Genomic DNA, 21,438 nt, shown 5'->3' on the forward strand with positions numbered 1-21,438 from the left:
ATCACAACAATACATCACACAACCTGTGGTGGTTAACATCCTCAAAAAACCTTTCTGTAGGAGGATACATTGATACATCCCCCACCTAAGGAGACATACAAGGACATATCTTGTCTCCTTCATATGTCTCCTACACAATTGGAATTGTCCTTCAGGAGATGACCAGCTATCGATTTCCAGGTCACAGAGCATGCAAGGATGTTGATTCATTTGTTGATTCATTTCTTTATTCATTTTGGGGCAAACACACATCTCCCACAGAGGCGCTTAAGTGGTCCATGTTTGAATTAGTAGTAACAGAGATGAGCAACTCTCTGTGGAAACAATTACGTTTAGCTGCACATATCTCAAGTCTGAATTGTCCCTATAGTGTGCTTGACCACAATGCAGCACAGTCTATTAAGAGCATGTCATGTGCAATACAACATTTCTCAGAATTATGTAATTGTCTTCTCTATCCAGCAAGCTAGAAGATCAAATAATAATCAAAACCATTCACAAAGCTATTCACTGTACTAGTAGCAAAAGAAAAAGACTATTGTCCTTGAAAATGACTGAAGCACTTTTTTGGCTATGCTGTTTGTAATAAAAAAAGAGACAAACAAGAAAACAGGTAACTGGCCTAGCACTTTTCATGTTGATAGAAGATTAAAACACTGAAATTGTTTAAAGGCAAATGGACAGACAAGCAAGTGCAAATTCAACACTCTTCCTTCAATCAGGGCCCTAGTTATGTGTTAGCAACAGCAAATTTCTCGCTCGTAGTAATTTAGACAGCCAGTCCTACCTGAGATATCTTGATAAGCCTCAGAATCAAAAGCTAGCATTAGCTGAAGTTTGAACTTGTTCTAAAAAGATGTGCATTATTGACTGTTATGACCTGCTACAAAGCCATTTTCAGCACAGTTATGACACTCTTGTTAACCCAGTGCTTATTTAGTTGAACATAACCTTTGTCAACACTGTCCCACCCACTTTGATCAACTCATAATAATGTTTCCACTCCTAAGTATATTGTAATTTTTAAATAAATTGTTTTAATTCTATACACCTAAAGGGCAAAAAAAGCTATTACTGGCCTCTGACAGTGACATTGGGTTGCCCAGTGATATTAAACAACTCAATTCAACACTGAGACAAATGATGCATAGCAGGTGGTTTTGAAAAACACAGCTGTGACATTAAAAGGGCTGTGGGAATCCAGAGCATATTAACCAGATCCTCCTGTAAATTATTTTATGTATAATTAATACTGCTGCCAGAAATTGGCTGGGTTCTTAATATGTCTGTCTTCCGTCTTCTTCAGAGGTAGATTACATATCAAGAAATATAGTGAACAGGTCAAATAAAGAGAACACACACACACACACACACATTATATATTATATATATGAATTACAATATTAAATACCGGGTAATGACGTGGTGTCTCCAGGTCGCAGTAATTTGATACTTTCAGTCGCTCTTTAAAATAGTCAGTGATAAAATTAACTTGTTTGTTAATCCAGTACTCGTTTTGTATGACAGTAAATTAAGAAACATTAGCATTCAGTTTCAGTGGTTGGCAAAACAATTCGAACGTAGTGTCGAACGCTCGCGAGGTTTCTCGTGCTGTGCTGCTTGGTGCCGAGACAAAAGCTGTGCTCTGTGCCATTAATAAATCTGGAAATAGCCTATTACATCTCCCGCTGCATGAAAGATACAAAGAGACAAAGAGACAGTTGCATCAAAACTGGTAAGTGTCTTGATATCTCTATATTTTAGACTTTTACATCTGTGCAATTAAGCATTCGGCTGGTTTTCTGCTCAGTTACAGGAATCATGTCATTTTTTTCCTTATTTAGGAAGCAAAATGATTGTTGGATGTGTGCCGTGCTTGCAGTTACACGAAAATGAGTGGGATTTGAATGTGTTCTATTTATAGATGCTACGTGTTGTTTGAGAGTCGCGATGTCGTGAACGTTACAGTGGAATCACTGTGGGAGAACATTCATATTAGGGGAAAAAAAAGTTGATCTGAAGTTTGATGCTCGAAATGCATTTTTTGTCGGCAGAGAGGAAAGCGTGTTTTATGTCTGACTCTGCGTTTTTGTGCGTGATTGTCTGGACTTTTATCAGTTTACATTGTGTTTCCAATAGCCTGAGATGAGCCAGTACTGAGACGTTATAGAGGTCACGTTATATACGACACTGTTACGGTTACAGTTTCATTTCCTGTGTTCTTGGTTACATACGTGTGTCGGTATTCTCTAATGCTCAAGATACTTCTAGAGAGTGTGGCAGGTGTGTCAAATATAGCCTCTTTTTACCTCATTGGCTTTGGACATGCAATAGGCAAATGTGACAGAAAAGATTATACTCTGCATATTGTAATACTTCCTTTTTAGACTGAAAGGTCTGATTTTGTAAGGCATATATTTATCCATTTAATAACTGTGAGCATTCTCAATGAGTGAGAATTTCTCAATACCACAGTCTCATAGAGTATGCTATTTTTTGACTACTCTAATGCCTTGACATAAAATACAAGTATGGTAAGGCAAGTATGAAAGTGATCACTGATACATTTATATTATACATCAGGCAATCATGACTGTTGGAGGTCGAGTAATAACTCATCAATCCACTCTAGTGCAACCTGGGGAATTAATGACAATTTGTGCACAGCACAAAATTGTGTGAATAAATAGAACTGCAAATAAAGTGTGTTTTGTAGTCATTATTTTCATTGTGAATGCATGGTGTACTTTCAAGCAACATTAACATCAACTGTTCAAAGTTAAAGCTGAATGTGAAGCATACATAAATATAGCTGCCTGGCTGTTCCAAAGTATCTGATATGCAGAAGTAAACTTTCACCCCATGACTTTCTTTCTCTTGAAGTTTGTGATTCGCTGAGTAGACAGTGCTGTAAACAGTCATGATTAGCACAGGGCTACTCCAGCAGGGGGTATAGACACATCCTTGCTCCGCCTGCCTGGTCCCCGCCTGTCTTTGTCAAACATGGAGAGCTCACATGCTGCCTCTCATACATTTGAGCGCAGCTGTTTGGACTCTGCGCTCGTTACAGACATGCCTGTTGTACTGTTGATAACCTGCGCAAAGGGCTAATCTGCTCCAGCTCATCCCCTCTGTTGAGTCTCCCTGCATGCTGCACGAATGTAGAAGTAGGGTTTAAAGAGTGGGAGAGAGGTCAGATCCAAACATACAGTATCATGGGTGCAGTTTCTGGTTGTGGTAGTAATGGCAAGCCCTTTAACAACCTGTCGTTGAACAGGAATTTCTTTGAGGACAGAAATGATAACATTCTGGTTAATACTTGGGGCTGCCCTCCTTCAGCATTGTGAGTTACCAGTAGAGCACACCTTAAAGTCAACCTGCGTTCAGAGATTCCGCACACACTTTTTAGAATTAGAGCTTCTGAAGATTTGAAGCATAGTTTAGTAGCTGATGTTTGTAATATTTTTACACTACTTTTTGACACCTGTCTTTTTGTTTGGGTACTCATCTTGTAGATCGTCCATCTCAGATCTTCCTAGAAACATTCATCCAGGGTTGCTGTGAAGTGCCAAGTTCAGAACTGGTTGTCATCATCTTTTTTATTTTTCATTTTCCCCTTCAATCCATGACCTGGCAAAGATCAACCAAAATGAAAAATGACCTTGCCACAAACATAACTTTAATGTGTGACACTTCATTTGACTCTTAATGGCTGTGAATTTTCACAATAGAGTTTCTAAGTCATATTTGAAAGCTTTTCTGATTAAGAGCAAGTGGCTGATTTCCAACTACAACCCTACTGTTTGCCCTGTTGGTAGACACAGCATCTGACATGTAAATTTTGCAGCAAATGCTTTACAGATTGAACTCGTATATCTCCAGATCTTATCTCTTAGGCCTTAAATAGGATGGCTTTGCTGCCAGGGTCTGAAGTTAACACTGACCAGCTTACAGATGTGGGTAGATTCTCTCCTTGGCAGGTTAAAGTTGCAGGCTCACCAGCCACTGTGGAGGGTGCTTTCTGCATTCTAAAAAAAGTGAGTCAGTCAAAGAACCCTTGCAAGACACTCAAATACACACCCCCAGTTTGTGTTGGTTTTTTACTGTATGTCAGTGGCAGGACTCTTGTCATTTTCTACTTGTGAAACATCTTCGTGAAATCTTTAAATCTTCACACAATCTTTGGTTGATGAATCACAGACTACATATGACAGCAAGATGCAAACTCATCTACCATGGGAAGGTTCAGACTTCATAAAACAACTGATGAGCTAGGTTTGGTCTGTGAGGTAGCTTTACCGTCTCATATTTTGATGTTCTAGTACAGTCTTTATGAAGTACAAACTATCAATTCTTAATGTAGCTTATCTTAATAAGTAGCTTTTGGCTTTAATTTTGGCTTTTTGTTTTTATTGGACAAACTGCAGTACAAATATGAAAGTGTTTAAATACTTGAATGAGATACATTTTATATGCTTTTCTTGTAAGTTTAATGTTGAGGAGTGCATTTTGCCCGATAAGCCTTTTGCCTATAGCCTATAGTCTTGCCTATGGTGTTAAAACTATGGGAAATGCCCCCCATAGGTACCTGTCTTCATATGAATATTTTACTTTTGGATCTTGTGTACAGTAGGCCTCTGTTACCATATAACATCTTGGTATCTCTGTTGGTAAAGTTTAGCCAGAAGAATGTCCTGCTTCTGCTGCCACATATAATAGCAGTAATTTCAGCAGACTAGTATTTAGCTAGTAGCTAGCATTTTTCCTGTTGATTTATTGATGATATATGACAAGTGTGCTACTTCAGAATAATGGACTATACCTTTAGCTTTATAGATTTAGCTAGCTGCTATCTCCCCTTGAAGAATACAGAGCCTGGTGGCAGTTCCCTTCATAGCTGGCCCCACATGTGCATATGCTACAATATTTAACTTTTTAGTTAAACCTGATTGATTTCTAAAATTCTTTCAAAAATGAGCCCTAACCAGACCCAGAGACAGCTACCTCCCTCAGACGAGTTATGGGGCTATGGGGTTAAAGAGTGGGGGCTTGATTAAGGACTTGTGTCCTTAATCAACCTTGTGTCCTTAATTGTAAGTCTGGACCTGTGAGCTGGCTCTCTGGTGACTGGTGATGTCAGCTGGCTGCTCCGATACAATTCCGCTAGTTCTTCTTTCTCTCTGTCTCTGGCCTCTTCGATATTGTCACTCAGCCCCCACCAAGAACTGAAGGAGATCTGTTGTTTTGCTGCAGTGCCTGAGGTTTATCCACTACACACTTCTGCTTTCCATTGCTGTCATCGACATCACTGACATCCTCCCAAAAGGCTTGGATGATAACAGCGCATAAACTCTTAGAGCTGCTGCTGTAATATTAACCATAGTTTAAATGCATTTTATTTTCTGACAGTCCTGCTCTCTCTTGAATAATCATTTGTGCTTTTTGTAACTCCCCCTTGAGTATATCTTCAGCTGCATATGACAATATAATATTTAAACTATTTCTCTGTGTTGAACATGATGTGAAAATGGGCGGGGGTGGGGGACAAGCAATTGATTGCTGAGGTCCTGCTGTCTATACTTCGTGTGCTCTGTTTGAGGGGCAGTTTTCCATGTTAGAAATGTTTAACACTCGTCGAAAATATGTACAATTTCATGTGTTACTAAGTAAAATTTATATGTACTTGATTCAGCTGTATGACAGATGGAGAGGTTATCTGATTGTGGTTTGTCACCCATACATTCAAACTACAGTGGCAGTTTTGCAGCGTGTCGCAAATAAGGATTCAAAGTGTGAGACAGATGGCTTTTAGCCGTCACTTACTAAGAAATATAACAATCAGTACGTACTAGTGTAAGCAAACAGAACCCATTCAATTTCACGGATATTACTTAGACTCTTGAGCATATTTGTTTACTTTTTATTGTTTTTGATCATATCTGTCTTTTAATATTTATTTTGGAAAGGGGCCCACATCTGATAGAAGTCCATATCCATACCCACAGCGGGCAACAGTTTTTATCTCTAGCTCCCTGATAAAATTTATAAAGGGGCATATAGAATAAAGCTCCCTGGTGCAACAGAACAAACAGAATGCACACACTCAACCTATCCTCCATTTCCCTCATTTCAAAGAATTTGCTGCTTTTTTTCACACACTGGTCTGCACCCATGAACTCTCTAATCTAATCCCTTGACAATTGTGAATAGAGAAAAAAGCATATTCATCTCACCCCACCTCTGCATTGCTGTTTTCCTGCCTTATTTCAAAGTAGCAATATTATTGCAGCAATAAGAGTCTTAAGTGCTTGATTAGAGGCAGTGCACTTTAAAACCTATGATCGCTACAGTGAGAAATTCTCCATTGCACTATCTCCAATAGGAAAATTTGTCTGCTTTTTTTTCCCCCACAGAAAACAGGTTCCTAACATCCCTGTTTTGTATGGGTTTAGTGGGATTTGTGGCGGTGTAAGCGGTGGCATGCTGAATGGGCAGGGCATGCTGTAGGTCCTGCGACAGCCTGATTGGCTGCCCTGCTCACCACTGTGGCGCTTTACAAGGTCACATCGCTCTAATCCGTGAACCAGGCTTCTCCTGTCACCAAGACCAGACGACAGCTGCATTTCCAGGCCATACTCTCTCTCTCTCTCTCTCGCTCTCCCTGCTCTCTCACTCTTCATCTCTCCCTCTCTCTGTCTCTTTCTCTCTCTGTTCCACTCGTTTGCCTCTCACATTCTCCCTTTTGTACTTCCTCTCACTGTCTCTCAATTCTAACTTTGTCTCTCTGTCTGTAACTCCCCACCCCCCACCCCCCATTTCTGGCAGATTTAAAGGAAAAAAAAAAACAAAAAAAACATTTGCCTCTGTTTAACCCTGGATAAACGCAAGCATTCTTTGTAAAAAAAAAAAAAAAAGAAAATCTACAAGTAATAAAGATGGAAACATTTATTTAGATTGTATGAATCACCACTGATAGTAACTGCATATCTCTATGTATTTATATACTTGTGTTGTTCATTATTTGACATGTTTTTTGAAACTTTTGGCAAAGTGAGCACTGAGTTGGCGTGTTGCAGGCTTGGGCCTATAGCCAGCACACAGAGCACTGGCTGTACAAAACCTGATGCCATAACCACAGTAATAATCTCTAAGAAGATGTAGATGATAGATATTGTAATAAAATCCAAAAAAAAAACTACATCTCTGGTGCTTTATTGCATGTTGACTTGGCAGAGACCCTTTCCGTGTTTGTCTTCCATAGCCCATTAAACATGTGACTGCAAGTGCAGTCTTTGAAAGCACCTTTCCCAATGACAGTATGGACTTACTCTGTGTCTGCCAAGTGCCCTCTCAAACTGAAGGCAGTGCCCATGGGCTTGGAAGGCCATGTTGATAGCGTCCCCCTTATCCTCCATGCTGCTCCTGGCACACAAAGAATGTTAAACATGAAGTGATTTGCCTTTGTGATAGTAATGAATCATTAATATCAAAACTAAAGTAGTCTCACCACCAATAGATACATTGCTTTCGTGACTGTGGTTTACTCTATTGACAGCCATTAGCTCAATAGGTATGGCAATGACATGTATTCGCGTAGGTAAAACATTAGTTAACTGCCATGTCACTTTTTAATCAAGAGATAGAGAATCTCAGACTCAGGATGCTGCTCTTTTTCTTAGTGTTAACATCATGATAAAATGTTTGATGCTGGTGGCCTGGGTTCATCTCTGTTCCTGTCATTCGCCTCAGCTGGCAGAGGTGAAGGAGTTGGGCTTCTGATGTTATAACTGTAGATCCCTAGTCTAGATTCCCAGGTTGGGCTGTAGTGATGCAGCTTTGAGCAATGTTCTAAACCTGGAGCTCACTTTTGGAAAGGGTATCTGCTAAGAAAACATGCAACAGCTTATTTCACTTGTCACAGTTAGGAGTACTATTGGCTGATAATTTGAAAAATAACTTAGTAAATGAGTTAAATGCAAAAAGCTGAAATTCCCTCATGAAATGTTGCCCCTGTGATTACTTTGAAAAGACGTAAGTGTAATTTTGTTATATATAGACTTCGTATTGTCAATTTTTGTAACTTTGGGCAGCTGTGTCTAAGGGTTGTTCAACAATCATGAGCAAGTTGCACTTCACTGAGGGAAAATTACCTATGAAGTTATTTTGCTCCAGATTTCAGTGCCAGTCTTTTGAAAAAGAGAAGCATAGATATCACACCAATACTTGCTATTCCAAAATGTCGTTGGAAGTGTAAATTATGAAGATTGGACTTTAATGGTTATTCAGTTAGCAGGCTGATCGCTTACATCCCTGGTGTAAATTTCTTTCAGCTTCACACATGGTGAGGAGTGATAATTCAGACTTGTAATGCATAATTGATAGGTTACATGAATTAAGTCTGTGCAGGATCAGGGTAGAAGTCTTAAGTTAATAATATCAATTGTGAATGATGAGGATGTTTATTATTCGTATTTAAATGAAGTGAACATTTTAATATAAAGGTGACCCTTTATATGAAAAGTAACTTCATACAAGTTATACTTTCTAACAAATATTTGAAACTTTCAGATTCATGACATATCAACTTAATCATGCATTCATGAAAGACTGCAGTCACTCTCGAGATAACAGAGTGATATAGCGCATATTATAAAAAAAAACTTTTGCTTATAGCTACTCTAAAATATGATAATGCCATGCTCATGTGTTCATGAATACCTTATGAAGTTACACTTGATTTAAAGTGTAGTGAATAGATCTTTTTAGTTAAAACATGGATAGCAGTGACTCTAAACACAATGGATGGATTTACCCCGTTGAGAGGGTAGGTTTGGGAAAGTATGTGCATTTCTCTAACTGTTCAGTTGTCGGTAGGTCCATAATGTCAGAAACAAGTGCCATTACAAAGAAAGTACGTTATTGGGTGTGTTTTTTAAACCTCAATATAATGACTGAACTATTAAAAAACTATTTAACCCAAGTTGATTAATCATGTTCACAGTAGTGCACTCAGTTATTTGGGTTTGAGTGGTAATTTGATAACGCTGGTAAATGGTCATGAAGCTTTGCTTTTGACACATATGGGAGAATTTGGGAGCCAGGGAACCACATGAGCTTCAATTATGATGCTACTTTGAAAGGTAATGATGATTGCAGGGTGGTCACAGTCATCCGCTTTTGGGAACAAATGGGATTTCTATGTCAATGTTTAATGGACTAATATCACATGGATTTAACAATCTCTGCTTAGTGGGCTTTTCTGTCATGAAGAGTTTTGCATTAATGTGACTGCTGAGTCCTTGAACCTTTCTTAAACACGAGCTATGATGTAAGACCCACCCACTCCATCTTTCAGCATGAAACAATCATGCCCCGGCCTACCTGACTCTGGGAACTCTGTGCTTGATGTGATATTTATAACGTGCATGATGTTTGATATCATTAGTGTGATTCATTTTCACCCTGTGACTTGTGCCTGTATTTTTCTGTGTACATATTCAGGAACTCACTGAAGTGTGTAGGGGTATATGTACTTTTTAAATAAAATATATTTACAGTGTTGGGTTTTTTTGTTTGCAAAATTTGAGTAAGTGCTAAAAAACACCCACACTCAGCAAAACCTCAGTGTCATTCAGGTATTTAAAATATTTTTAGCTTGATTTTATTTTGAATTCAGTTTTTCATTCTTGTTACACTTAACTCACAATGTGGTATTGTGTACTGGTAGGCTAACAGTGTTGGTAGCTGATAATAAGGCATTGCAATATTTGAAGATAGTGTTGGTTTTCCTAATCCTGATTTAAAAAGGTACTTTAATGAATTTAATTATGTGTATTTATCATAGCAAACAGTTATCTTCAGTCAGCTTGTAGTCTAGCTATGAGTAGAAGCTGGGCTAGGGATAGGTGTTCACTTGTGTTAATTAGGGTGGAAAAACACATGATTTCTGTCTGAGACCACATTCAACAGCTGAGATAGTGGGTGAAGTTCATGATATTTCCACTGTTAATCACCACATGTGACCAAGAGTGGTAGGGATCACATGACACAGTAATCACTTGCTGTTCTGTCATAAGAGGGAGGAACTGTGGAGAGAGTCCTGTTGGGGTGTTACGCATGACCCTGATAAGATTGTGTGTAGATTGGATTTTGAGTGGATGAAAAAATGGGTGACCTCATTACAGAAATAAATAAATAAATACATAACCCACCTGCAGCCTTTTGGCAATTTTTAATATTAAACCCTAATGAAGGAACAGAGCCGACTGATGTCAACGACATTACCCGTCAAAATATCAGGACACAAGTTTCAGGACACGACTTAGTGAAAAAGTGATATGTTATCTCTCAATCATGTATGACAGTTTTTGGCAACAGTTTGATGATAGGAAAAGTTTCCTGCCACCCAGTCTTACTTCCCAAAACCATTTTTTCACTGGTATGAAAATGGCCATTGAAAAAGACATTCCTCACCAGAGGTCAGGTTATGATAAATAAGGAACAAGGAGGAGAGGGTCTGTATCTGTGCTGTCAAGTATTGATGGTAGCCTGAAGTTCTCAAAGCATAATTGAATAATTAAAAAAACAATAAACAAGTCTCCAACAGCAGTAACAGAATATGTAATTGGCAGATATTCTTCTTATTGAAAAGATATGTAGCTGGAAAATTCTGCATGTAAATTCATCAGGTAATAGAATTAAATTGTTTTTTTTTTTTTTTTTTACCTAGTGATAGATGATTACCATTTTGCAAACATAACCAAAGAGGCATGGAAGATGTAGTTCTTACACTGTCTGTTCATTTCAGAGTGAACCCCAAGCTCATACTTTGGATCAACAACCTGATAACAAAATGGAGTCAAGAAGTCAAACTCAATTCCACCATCACTTCATTTGCCCACTGTAATCAGGGGTGAATGGCTTGAAAGACTGACAGACTATGAATAAAAACAAAGCAGGCTGTCTAGTGTTTAGAAAGGCAGTCAACTTTCTGTGTTTGTGTATATACTGTATGTGTGTGTAAGTGTGTGTTTATATGTGTGTCTGTCTCTCTGTCTGATTAAATTTGGTTTCAGTTTAAGAGTAGTACAAGGGTACAACACCTGTTCCTCATGGGATTTGAACTTGCAATCTCCCTGGGCTCCCAGCTGCTCTGCCCTTCCTCCTGTTCAAGGTACATGTTTGTTTGCCTGTCCTTCAGGGGGCACATCTGGCAGGAAGGAGAGGAGAGGTGTCTTTGTGTACAGGAGCAGAAAGAAACATTACTGCCCTCCTTAGACAGTGATAGCCTCTTTTCAAAAGTGCCTGACTCATTTGGGGATGCAATTCTTCGAAAGAGATTTTGTATTTGTGTACAGAGGCTGAGTGTGTTAGTCTTTTTTTTTTGCTGTTGAGAGTGGTTTTACTTATCAATCTGTCAGCAGTCAATGTAAATGAAATTACGTCAAAGAAACCAGTGTATGGGGAAAGCATCTCTCTTTTGCTTGTGGTTTTGCTGATGTTCACTCAAGTAACAGTGCGGATTTGCCATTTTTCTGTCAGGGAACAATACCGAAGGATGCCCTGGGATATATGCGATGCTCAACATTCCCTTTACATGGATCTGATTTCATTGCATGATAATTATGTTGTGTTGGTGTTTTCTTAGATGTGAGCTTACAAAGTGCACTGATAAAGGCATCAGCCACCTCGTGGTGGCATTTGTCTCCTGAAACATCTTAAAATAGTAGTCTGCTACCCCTCTCTCCCAGACTGTGTCTGAAAAGGTCATTAACTGTCCAGATGAGGAGATAGTGGCAAGTAAGTAAAATGCATTAGATGTGTCCGCTGCGCCAATCCTCTCATCTCAAGTCATCGTAACCGCTGCAAGAGTTGATTAAAATCTAACGCTGAGGGGGTAAAAAGGGAAAAAAAAAGTGTCATCAGTTTTATTTGCTTATCTTTGCAGCCCAGATTACAGATGGGATGAGGAGATAGCGGCTCATTGTTTTATTTAAGGTTTTTTTTTGTTTGTTACAAGTCCTCTCCTTTGAAATGCGCAGCCCCCCGTTGACAGTAAAATGCATCTTCAGTCTGTGTCAGTGAGTGTTGCATGTCATTGGCTTTGGGGCATTGGCTTTCTAAGTGCTGTCTTTACCGGGCCTCGCTCGCTGTTGGTGCTGCATCATTGGCCTCTCAGAATTGCCTCACTCCCCGTGAAAGTACTGCTCTGTGTGTGTGTGTGTGTGTGTGTGTGTGTGTGTATGATAGAGAAAAAGGGGAAGAGAGAGAGAGCCTACCCCCACACATACATTAGTTGCATCATTTTAAGAAACATATTAAGATTATTGTGATGGTGTGCAAGTTTCCAGTGATTTGCTAGTTCCCTTTTCTCAGTTTTAGAGCAGTGGGGCATTAGTCCAGTGGAATGAGTCAGTCTGTGCTTGACCTTGTGGCTGATTTCAGTTCTCTCTGTGGGGGAAAGTGCTCATTTAGAAGTCCTGATGAGAGGCTCACCCTGTTGTGCCGCCATGCAGGTCGATGTAGTAATGTACCAAAGGTGAATTAATAGGAACTGTGCTAGGAGATATATATGCATCACAGGGTAGAATGGTGTGCGGTTTACACCACAAGAGCAGCAAGATTTTCAGGGCCACTGTCAGTGACTGAAGCTGATATTTCAGGAAATATTCTTTGGCAGTTATTGGGAAAATGCATTGACAGCTTTGCATATACTTTCTAGTAGCATATTCACCTTAGAGGAAGGTAGTCAGAATCAACAACAGACAAAAACAGAAACGATGCAAGATAGATATGTATCAGTAAGTATAAGAAATTTTGTATACTTTATATGTATTTGTACTTTATATGTATTTGTATTCTCTGGCTATTTCATAGGTAGTTCTTTCAAGTGAATCAGCTGGCATATTGTAAACAAATGTGTAATGTGGAAAAAATATTATTAATAATTATATATAATTATTATATAATTATAATACTGAATTTTACCATTTACAGTGTCATGGATATGCACAGTAACTGCTTTTTGTCATTTAAAATGTCTTGGGCATGTACAATAGCTACATATTGCTATTTGCATCATGTCATTATTTTCCGTGGACATAGGAGACATATCGCAGCTCCAAATGACTCCTATAAAATTCTCTGAAATGTCTCAGGGTAAATGGATGTGCGTAGAGATACTGTACTGTTTGGGAAGAACATTCAGTGGGAAACAGCCTGCTGTTGAGTTAAATGTATTTAATAAGGTGGCAGAAACTCAAATCATCCTCAATGGAAAATGCTGATCATGGTGTGCAAAAATGTTTACTATTTTTCTTTTGAACTTCTATTATTATGATTCAGTTTCTGAGAATGGTGCAGCAATTTCCTTTGGTTTGGTTGCTGCACTCTGTGACACTGAAAAACATCTGTATGCCCAACCTGCTTACATTAGCTGCTTAACTACCGCTCACTGTTAAACCCTTAAGCTGTAGGCTACAGTACACATACACATATAGTCACACACTTTTTCAGCGTTTATTACCATATGTTACAATTGCATTACAGTTGCACACAACTAGTTATAAGTCAATGCATTTAATCACATCAGTTTATATTAAGGGAAATATAGAATACTTAATATGGAAAATATGGGAAATAAAGAACAGTCAGCTACACACTTTATTTATCATTTTATATAGGTCCATCTGATAGCATCCTGTAGCATCCCTAGCAATATAGTCAAAGTTTTATATATTGCATTCATATATTGCATACATTGCAAAGTTTAATATATTGGGGTACCTGTAATGTGTACTGTAGTGTGTGTTGTCAAGAAATCCTTGTAGCTAAACATAGTCTGCCTATGAGGAGTAGTTGTATGGTAGTCAGGGTGCAAGATGGGAGAGACAGAGTAATGGCTTGGCATCCCAGGGGCAACTTGTTCTTAAAAAGCGTCACTTGTGTTGCTGTGGTGAAACTCCAGCTGTGTGAATGTGTATTACAGGTTTATTTGAAAAGCAAGCTGTGTAAGTCATTCTGGCCTGGACAAAGGCACCTGCTGAGCAGAACCAGTTCTGCTGCAGAAGCGGGGCTAGCGATCAGGCCCCTCCCTCTGGTTCCCAGGTACTTCCTGCTTCCCACAGTCTCAGCTCCTCTCCCGTGTCGAGACAGAGGCCTTGGGAACAATCTGTCTCGCTGGAGCTGGCCATATTAATCAAGCGGGATTTACCCACTATCACAGCAAGCAATCAGGAGTTCTAATTTTAGAATTCTATTTTTTTTACCCGAGCTGAGTAATCTGTTGTAAGAGCAGTGGAGGAAACGTCTGGTACTGAATGAGTCACAGAGGAATCTGATTGTCTTTTTTCACTTGCCTTCTTGAAATCAGCTGTATTTGAAGTGTCATTAATAGTTGTCAGTCTTCCCCTGGCCTAGTTGTTTTGTTGTTGTGTGATATATTTAAGCTATGAGAAAGGTAGAATTAAAAACATGCAGTTTCTTGAGTTTTAGTTAATGAAAAAAATCAATAAAATGTGTGCCTGATGCAAATATATTGGAGCTTATATAAAGGTTATTTTTAAAATGTATTTGTGCAAAGGTGAACCTGGTTTATATCACCTTGCTCCATATAACAGCCCTTTCAATGTCATTCTTTTTCAAAACTAATTACCACTCACTGCTGGTTTCAGTGCCTGTTAATATCACCTGAGAACCCATTTATCATCACCTCCAGACTATAACTTTTTTGCTGATAGTATAGTTAGTTTTAAAATAATTTATTGAAGAGAACAGTACCATGTTTAGCCTATTGTGAGTGCTCTTAATGTTGGCCACTATGATTCATTTCTCATACAGTTCACTCCACTTGTAAGACATGTTAATATAAGAATCAAAACACTGATCCAAAACACTGGGACATCGTCATTGAATTTGAATACAAATGTGTGGTAATTACTGAAGCACCAACATGTTTTTAGAAAAACAGGTCTGCTGCTAATGGCCTGGTTGTGTTAACTTAATGGCTGGATGGCAGTCGACATTTAGAAAAATGAGGATGCTTTCTCCAGTTCAACAACGATGCCTTTAGTCTCAAGATAGAGATGAGTCTGACTAGTTCAATACAGCTTTGAGATTCTGTAGTATTTACTGCGTCACATTTTTAAATTCTATTCTGAGTATTTTAAAGAACAAAGGAAGATGGCTGTGAACTGGAAGGAAGTCTTTGCAGCCTACACAAAATCAGTTATCGTTAAGACACTCAAAAATGAACATGGGTCAAATTAGTTAAGGACATTCACTTTGTCACAGCTTAATGTGAGTAATTTCATTTATTAAGGGACTGCATAAAATACTGTATATTCAAATACATTTTTTGTTCCATGTCTGAATCATTTAACTAAGGATATTTCTCAGTTAAAAGGAGAATAGCATTGTAAATGTCAATTTTGTCAGTTGAGTTGGAATTTCCCTTTTCGAATAAACCATTTTTAAAAATCAAATCATCATGGATGGATTTGATTCTTATAAGGAGAGTGCACTGTAATTGATGATGACAATTGGGTTAAGTATGTGATCATTGAAAATATTAGACTTGCACAATAACATGAAATGTCATACTGTAATAAATGTAGTTTAACTCATGTGTTTACATTAAACTATAAAATACATGAATAACCGTGGTTAAAATGGGAACCCTGTTAAAATCATACCACTTAGTATCACTTACTTATTCTGCATTACAGGGGGTATCAAGAGGTTTACGCTATATTTTGAATATACTATATAGATACATTTCCCTCTTGTCTTTGTGTGTTTCCCACTAGGCCTGGAGAGACCATGGTGGTTGCAAAAGTCACCTTCCCTCTGTTCCTCTTGGCTCTCCAGTGTCTCAGCCTCTCACATGGTCAGGACGACCTCACCATCCTTACAGATAAAGGCAAAGTCCGGGGAATCCACATCCCGGTGCCAGGCGGTTCTGTCTCTGCCTTTCTGGGGATCCCTTATGCTGAACCCCCCGTGGGGGACCTCCGCTTCAGAAGGCCCACGCCGCACAAGGCGTGGTCAGGGGTGCGGCAGGTGACGGAGCTTCCTAACAGCTGCTACCAGAACGTGGATGTGTCATTTCCAGGGTTTCCTGGGGCAGAGATGTGGAACCCCAACACAAGGATGAGCGAGGACTGCCTGTACCTGAACGTGTGGGCGCCCTCTCCAAAACCTCGTGCTGCGCCTGTGATGGTGTGGATCTATGGAGGGGGCTTCTCCACGGGTTCTGCTTCCCTGGAGGTATATGATGGGCGGTTCCTCAGTCATGCTGAGGGTGTAGTGGTTGTGGCGCCAAACTACAGGTTAGGGGCACTAGGCTTCCTGGCTCTGCCTGGCAGCCAGGGTGTGATGGGCAACGCGGGGCTGTACGACCAGAGAATGGCACTGCAGTGGGTCGCCAACAACATCGCCGCCTTTGGTGGTGACCCGCGGTCCGTCACGCTATTTGGAGAGAGCGCTGGTGCTGCTTCAGTCAGCTTCCATGTCGTGTCCCCAGGGAGCCATGCCCTGTTCTCCCGGGCCATCCTCCAGAGTGGCAGTGTCAACGCCCCCTGGGCAGCAGTCCCGCTGAGTGAGGCCTGGAACAGGTCCCTGACCCTGGCCGGATTGCTGGGCTGTCAGCTGGGGAGTGATGCTGACCTGGAGGCCTGCCTTCGTGGCGTGGAGCCAGAGGAGATTGTGAGCCAACAACACAGTGTTCTTGAGGAGCCCCTGCCCGTGGGATCAACTTTTGTCCCAACGGTGGATGGGGACTTTCTTGCCGACTTACCGGAAGTGCTGATCCAGTCTGGCCAGTTTAAGAAAACTGAGCTTTTGCTGGGGGTGAACAAAGACGAGGGGACATACTTCCTGGTTTACGGGGCTCCAGGTTTCAGCATTGAGCATGAGAGTCTGATTGCCAGAGACAAACTCCTGCAGGGGGTCAGATTGTTCCTCCTGGGGCTCAGTGACATTTCCCAGGAGGCGGTGGTCTTCCATTACACAGACTGGACCGATGAGTTCAATGGCGAGAAAAACCGCGATGCGCTGAACCACATCATTGGAGATTACTACTTCATCTGCCCCCTGCTGGAGTTTGCGCAGAGGTTCGTCAATGTTGGCCACACAGCCTTCCTGTACTTCTTTGATCACCGGTCCTCCAGGAATGCCTGGCCACGGTGGATGGGGGTGATGCACGGATATGAGATAGAGTTTGTTTTTGGTATGCCACTCAACAGAAGTCTGGGCTACACAAAGGAAGAGGAGGCAATGAGCAGGAAGATCATGAAGCACTGGGCCAACTTTGCCAGAACCGGGTCAGTCTGTTAGTTAGTAAAATGACATGCAGACACAGCCTTCACTCCTATTAATTTGACGGTTGTAAATGATATGGTTTTGAATAATGGTAATATTAGTAAGTAATCATTCATTTGGCATCAACAAAGTGATCAGTCCACACAAGGTCTATGTTTTTTGTCAGCTTTATAAGGTATCTAGCTGAAGGAGACAACATTAATCTCAGAGACAGGAGACAAACGCTCTTGTTCGTTTTGTTGCTGATCGTGATGATGATGATCGTGCATCTCTTTCTGTCACGCACCTCATTGCAGAAAATGAGTCAGAGCTAGCAGAACCAGCCATCACTGCCAGCTCATGCTGTCGGGGGTTGTTTTTGACAGGAACCCAAATGTGCCGGGATCAGCGGCATGGCCGGCGTTCACTGCCGGGACGCAGGAGTACATCTCGCTGAACTCAGACCAGCTGAGAACCCACAGGAGGCTGAGAGCCCTGCATTGTAAATTCTGGGACAGTTTTCTCCCCAAACTCCAGGATATGACAGGTGAGGCACATGTGGTACTCCACCCACTGCCAGTATTGTTTTTTAAATGTTCTTTATCACAGTGCTCTGAGGGCTATACTGTTAGTGGTTTTGTAAGAATGTTTGCTGTATTTTGCAGCCCAGAGGTTGAGTGTTGGAGGTTGGGTGGGCGTGAGGTCAGTCCTTACATCAGAAAGATGCGATATTGAAGTATGAATAATGCTCAACCCTGTTCTGTGAGCTAATTATGCAAACGCAATCTTTGCCCTTATTGTTTTAAAGATGGAAATGACACATTCTTATTTTAGTTGAATACATGTAGTGTAAGGTAGGGATTTGTCTTTGCAAGTTGTTTTTTATTCAGCTATTTTGTGCAAGTCACAGGAAATTGTCAAGTAAATAAGAATGCCGTTTTCTGTTTTTTTCTTTCTGTATATCTAAATGATTGCATCATTTTCCAAATTTGATGAACTTACCAACGGAATGAAATTCTCATAGGACAGTTGAATACGGCGGTTGTTAATTTGTTTCTTTGATCTCCTAAAATAATTTTGACATTGTGTGTGTTGTTTCCAGCATTAAAGCAGGAGAATTGTTTCCTCTTTTAACAGAACAGCGATGAGCGTAAGACAACCGAACAGCAGAGAACACATAGGAGCACTCTCTTCTCTCACATATAAAGTGTTTTCTCTTCCCACCCAGATCAGTGGATCTGTTGCCTATCTTACGTCTGTCAGCAGGGGTCAGTTCTGTATTGAATTGAATTATGTGGTCAGTTTCAATTCGAATTTGATGGAAGTGTGGATTTGAGAACCAAATAGGAATTGTAAGGCAGATTTGCACTCTTCGGAAATTAAATTGAACCTGATGTGGTGAAGGATATGGAATTAATTGATCCCATTTATTTCCAGTGTAGTGCCACCTACTGCATTTTTGCTTTCTTGCAGTGAATAGCTTGAAAACCTTTTTCCGTTACTCAGTACAGACACATTCGCTGCATGTTGTACTAGGCATTTAATAAGCAGTTGGTGTAAAAATGGACACAGTGATTAGACAGACCGTTTCTTTAGCCATTTCTGTACCTTGGACTCCTGGCTCACACTCTACAATTACAACCACCTGAGATATCCAAATCTTCTCTGACTAAACAAGCAGAGCAACAGTTATAAATTCATCCAGCAGGAACACTGTCTGCTGGGGATAATGAACTAACTAATAAGACAAAACATTGAAGTATGATCAGGAAAGCTGGCATTCAGAAAAGAGCATCACGTGTAAATGTTCAGAATAAACTGGATATAGCCTCACACAGGGATGCTTCCAATGCCTCATCGTTCTACAATGACATATTTTGTACTGGTATTGATGCTGAATAAATTGAGGATGAAATTGACTGAAGACCAAGGTAGCGACATTATTTAATTCAGCAAGAATGTGGTTCAACCAACATCCTGCAATCCCTGCCCCCAGAAACCCACGAGGATAGACAATATACATCATACTATTCATATGTTTGGGTAGCTCTTGCAAAGAGCTTAACCACCACCTAAAATCAAGCATCTGTTACCCTCCTATCTGCAAACACACACACACACACACACACATTGGTAAGGTCACCTTAGGGATTACCCTTGCATGTGGAGCAGCAGTACATCCATATAGTGTAGAGGGAAGGACATTGACTTCCTGAGGGTTGCAAGTTTGATACCCAGGAGGGACAGTGCTGGTAAGGTGCCTCATTTATTACAGTTAAAGCCCAGCTGCATAACTCAGGTTGAAGAAGGTCTCAGATGTCACAGTATAGGTTGTCCCCGGATAAAGGGATATCTGCAAATATGAGAAACCAGCTGCTTAGGGTATGTTGGGGGGGGTAGTGATGGATGGAAGAGAGGGAAGAAAGGAATGAGAGATAGAGAGCTTTGGTGATGGGAGGCTAGGAGAGTTATAGATCGAGCTGCAGACGTAGTGATTATCTTGTTTTTTCCTCTCTCTATCTCTCACTCTCTCTCTCCCTCTCTCAACAGTGAGTATTGATAAAGTGGAGCTTCAGTGGAAGACCCAGTTCCACCGCTGGCTCTCTTACATGTTGGACTGGAAGAATCAATTTAATGACTACAGCCTCAGAAAGAACCAGTGTGGAATGGCCTAACTGTATGTGTGTGTATGTTTGTTTGTCTGTATTTTAAGTGTATAACTCCTGACAATCGTTGGTGTGGAAGGGTCCTTCCAGTGCACTTTGAAAACACAAACCAACAGATTTCAATTTATTATTTAAGAAACAATAGTGGAGTTTAACTGCACCTTTGTAAGGGTTGTAGCACACTGAATATGCTGTACACGTATCATGTTTTGTACTTATATTATTTTGTGCCTTACACATACCTACTGAGGGGCTCAAATCACTTAAAACTACTTTAAAAGTAAACATGCACAACTTTGGCTTTAACAAAGGGACACTGTTTTTTTGTTTCACGTGCCTCCAATGATTTCACTGCTAATCCCTTTGATTGGTTTAAATCACTTAATGTCAGTTAGTGATGTTGTGGTTCATGAAGGCTGACTTAAAATTTAACATTTGAAATAAATTTATTGCCACTTGCAATAAATTAAAGGCATATATTCTATGTGTTCTATAAGGGAAGGAATGAACTGTAAACACAGCATATTTCATGAGGCATGTGCTGTCTGTAAAAATGTGCTGAATTCTGTTGCAAATGACATTATTGTAATATTTGCTGAAAGGCAGATGCAAATGTCAAACAGAGGAAATGTCGATATGTCATGTTTACTGAAATGTAATGCCATTCAATACTACAACTCTATAGGTTAATCGCTCATTTGGAACTTGGGACATAGGCGGTACATTTTGCCAGTGGCAAAGGGGCTATGAAGCAGCAATGTGCAGTAGAGGTGGATGAACAGGTTATGAAGGCTGGATGATGGTTGCAGCCTCAACAACCAGCATTGTCCTGAAATACATTACTTACTGTGTATGAATATCTTGCCATAGTTAACATTGCTGTGGCCTTGTAGCTGTATAATGGCATATGTTAGTACTATGTCAGGAGTTTTGTGTGAATACACCATTTTACACAGCATTGTGTCAGAACACAAGCCATTGTGGAACGTGTATGCCATGTGCAGTCCACTGTTCTACAATCGACAAAGGAGTAAGTACAACATATGCTATTTTCATTTGGTTAAGTAACATTGGCCAGACACAGAGCAGGGTAATGTTCTAAGGGATGTACCTATAAAAGCAAATTTTATGACAAATATATCAAAACGACTTACAGCAGCAGCACTCCATGATATGCAATCAAGGGTCTGAATTTTATTCATTGCCACATTATAAAGCTATACACACTTATGGGATAGATAGCCATCTAGCTAACAACCATTTCTTCCAGCCAGTGTTAAACATGAACTTTCAGTATCACTCCAGCTGTGACAGTAAAATACTGATCACAGATCACATACAGTGGAGAATGATAACAGAGGGGCTTCCAATGGGGAACGTGGGAGCCCCATTCATCTTGGATGAATTTCACCCTGGGTTGAAAATGTTCTAGTACTTCTTCTGATTGATCCAGCTGAGGTAAACCATTTGCTTT

At 40.2% G+C, this 21,438-nt stretch overlaps 1 protein-coding gene across 1 annotated transcript; it reads left to right on the plus strand.

The window, feature by feature from the left end:
* The first annotated feature begins 1,631 nt into the window (after positions 1-1,631).
* LOC118783596 (cholinesterase-like) lies at positions 1,632-20,050 on the plus strand. Its single transcript, XM_036537536.1, has 4 exons — positions 1,632-1,735; positions 15,807-17,321; positions 17,685-17,845; positions 19,849-20,050. Exons 2-4 carry the CDS (start codon positions 15,820-15,822, stop codon positions 19,971-19,973), a joined length of 1,788 nt encoding a protein of 595 aa, XP_036393429.1. The 5' UTR covers positions 1,632-1,735; positions 15,807-15,819; the 3' UTR covers positions 19,974-20,050.
* The last annotated feature ends 1,388 nt before the right edge of the window (positions 20,051-21,438 follow it).

Source organism: Megalops cyprinoides, chromosome 9 (assembly GCF_013368585.1).
Source record: "Megalops cyprinoides isolate fMegCyp1 chromosome 9, fMegCyp1.pri, whole genome shotgun sequence".
NCBI classification, from domain to species: domain Eukaryota; kingdom Metazoa; phylum Chordata; class Actinopteri; order Elopiformes; family Megalopidae; genus Megalops; species Megalops cyprinoides.

Excerpts from the sequence above, each read along its gene's own strand:
- LOC118783596 (XM_036537536.1), top strand. The coding sequence starts at position 15,820 with ATGGTGGTTGCAAAAGTCACCTTCCCTCTGTTCCTCTTGGCTCTCCAG. Across the intron at positions 17,322-17,684 it reads GCCAACTTTGCCAGAACCGG|GAACCCAAATGTGCCGGGAT; the intron begins GTCAGTCTGTTA and ends TGTTTTTGACAG. Across the intron at positions 17,846-19,848 it reads CAAACTCCAGGATATGACAG|TGAGTATTGATAAAGTGGAG; the intron begins GTGAGGCACATG and ends CTCTCTCAACAG.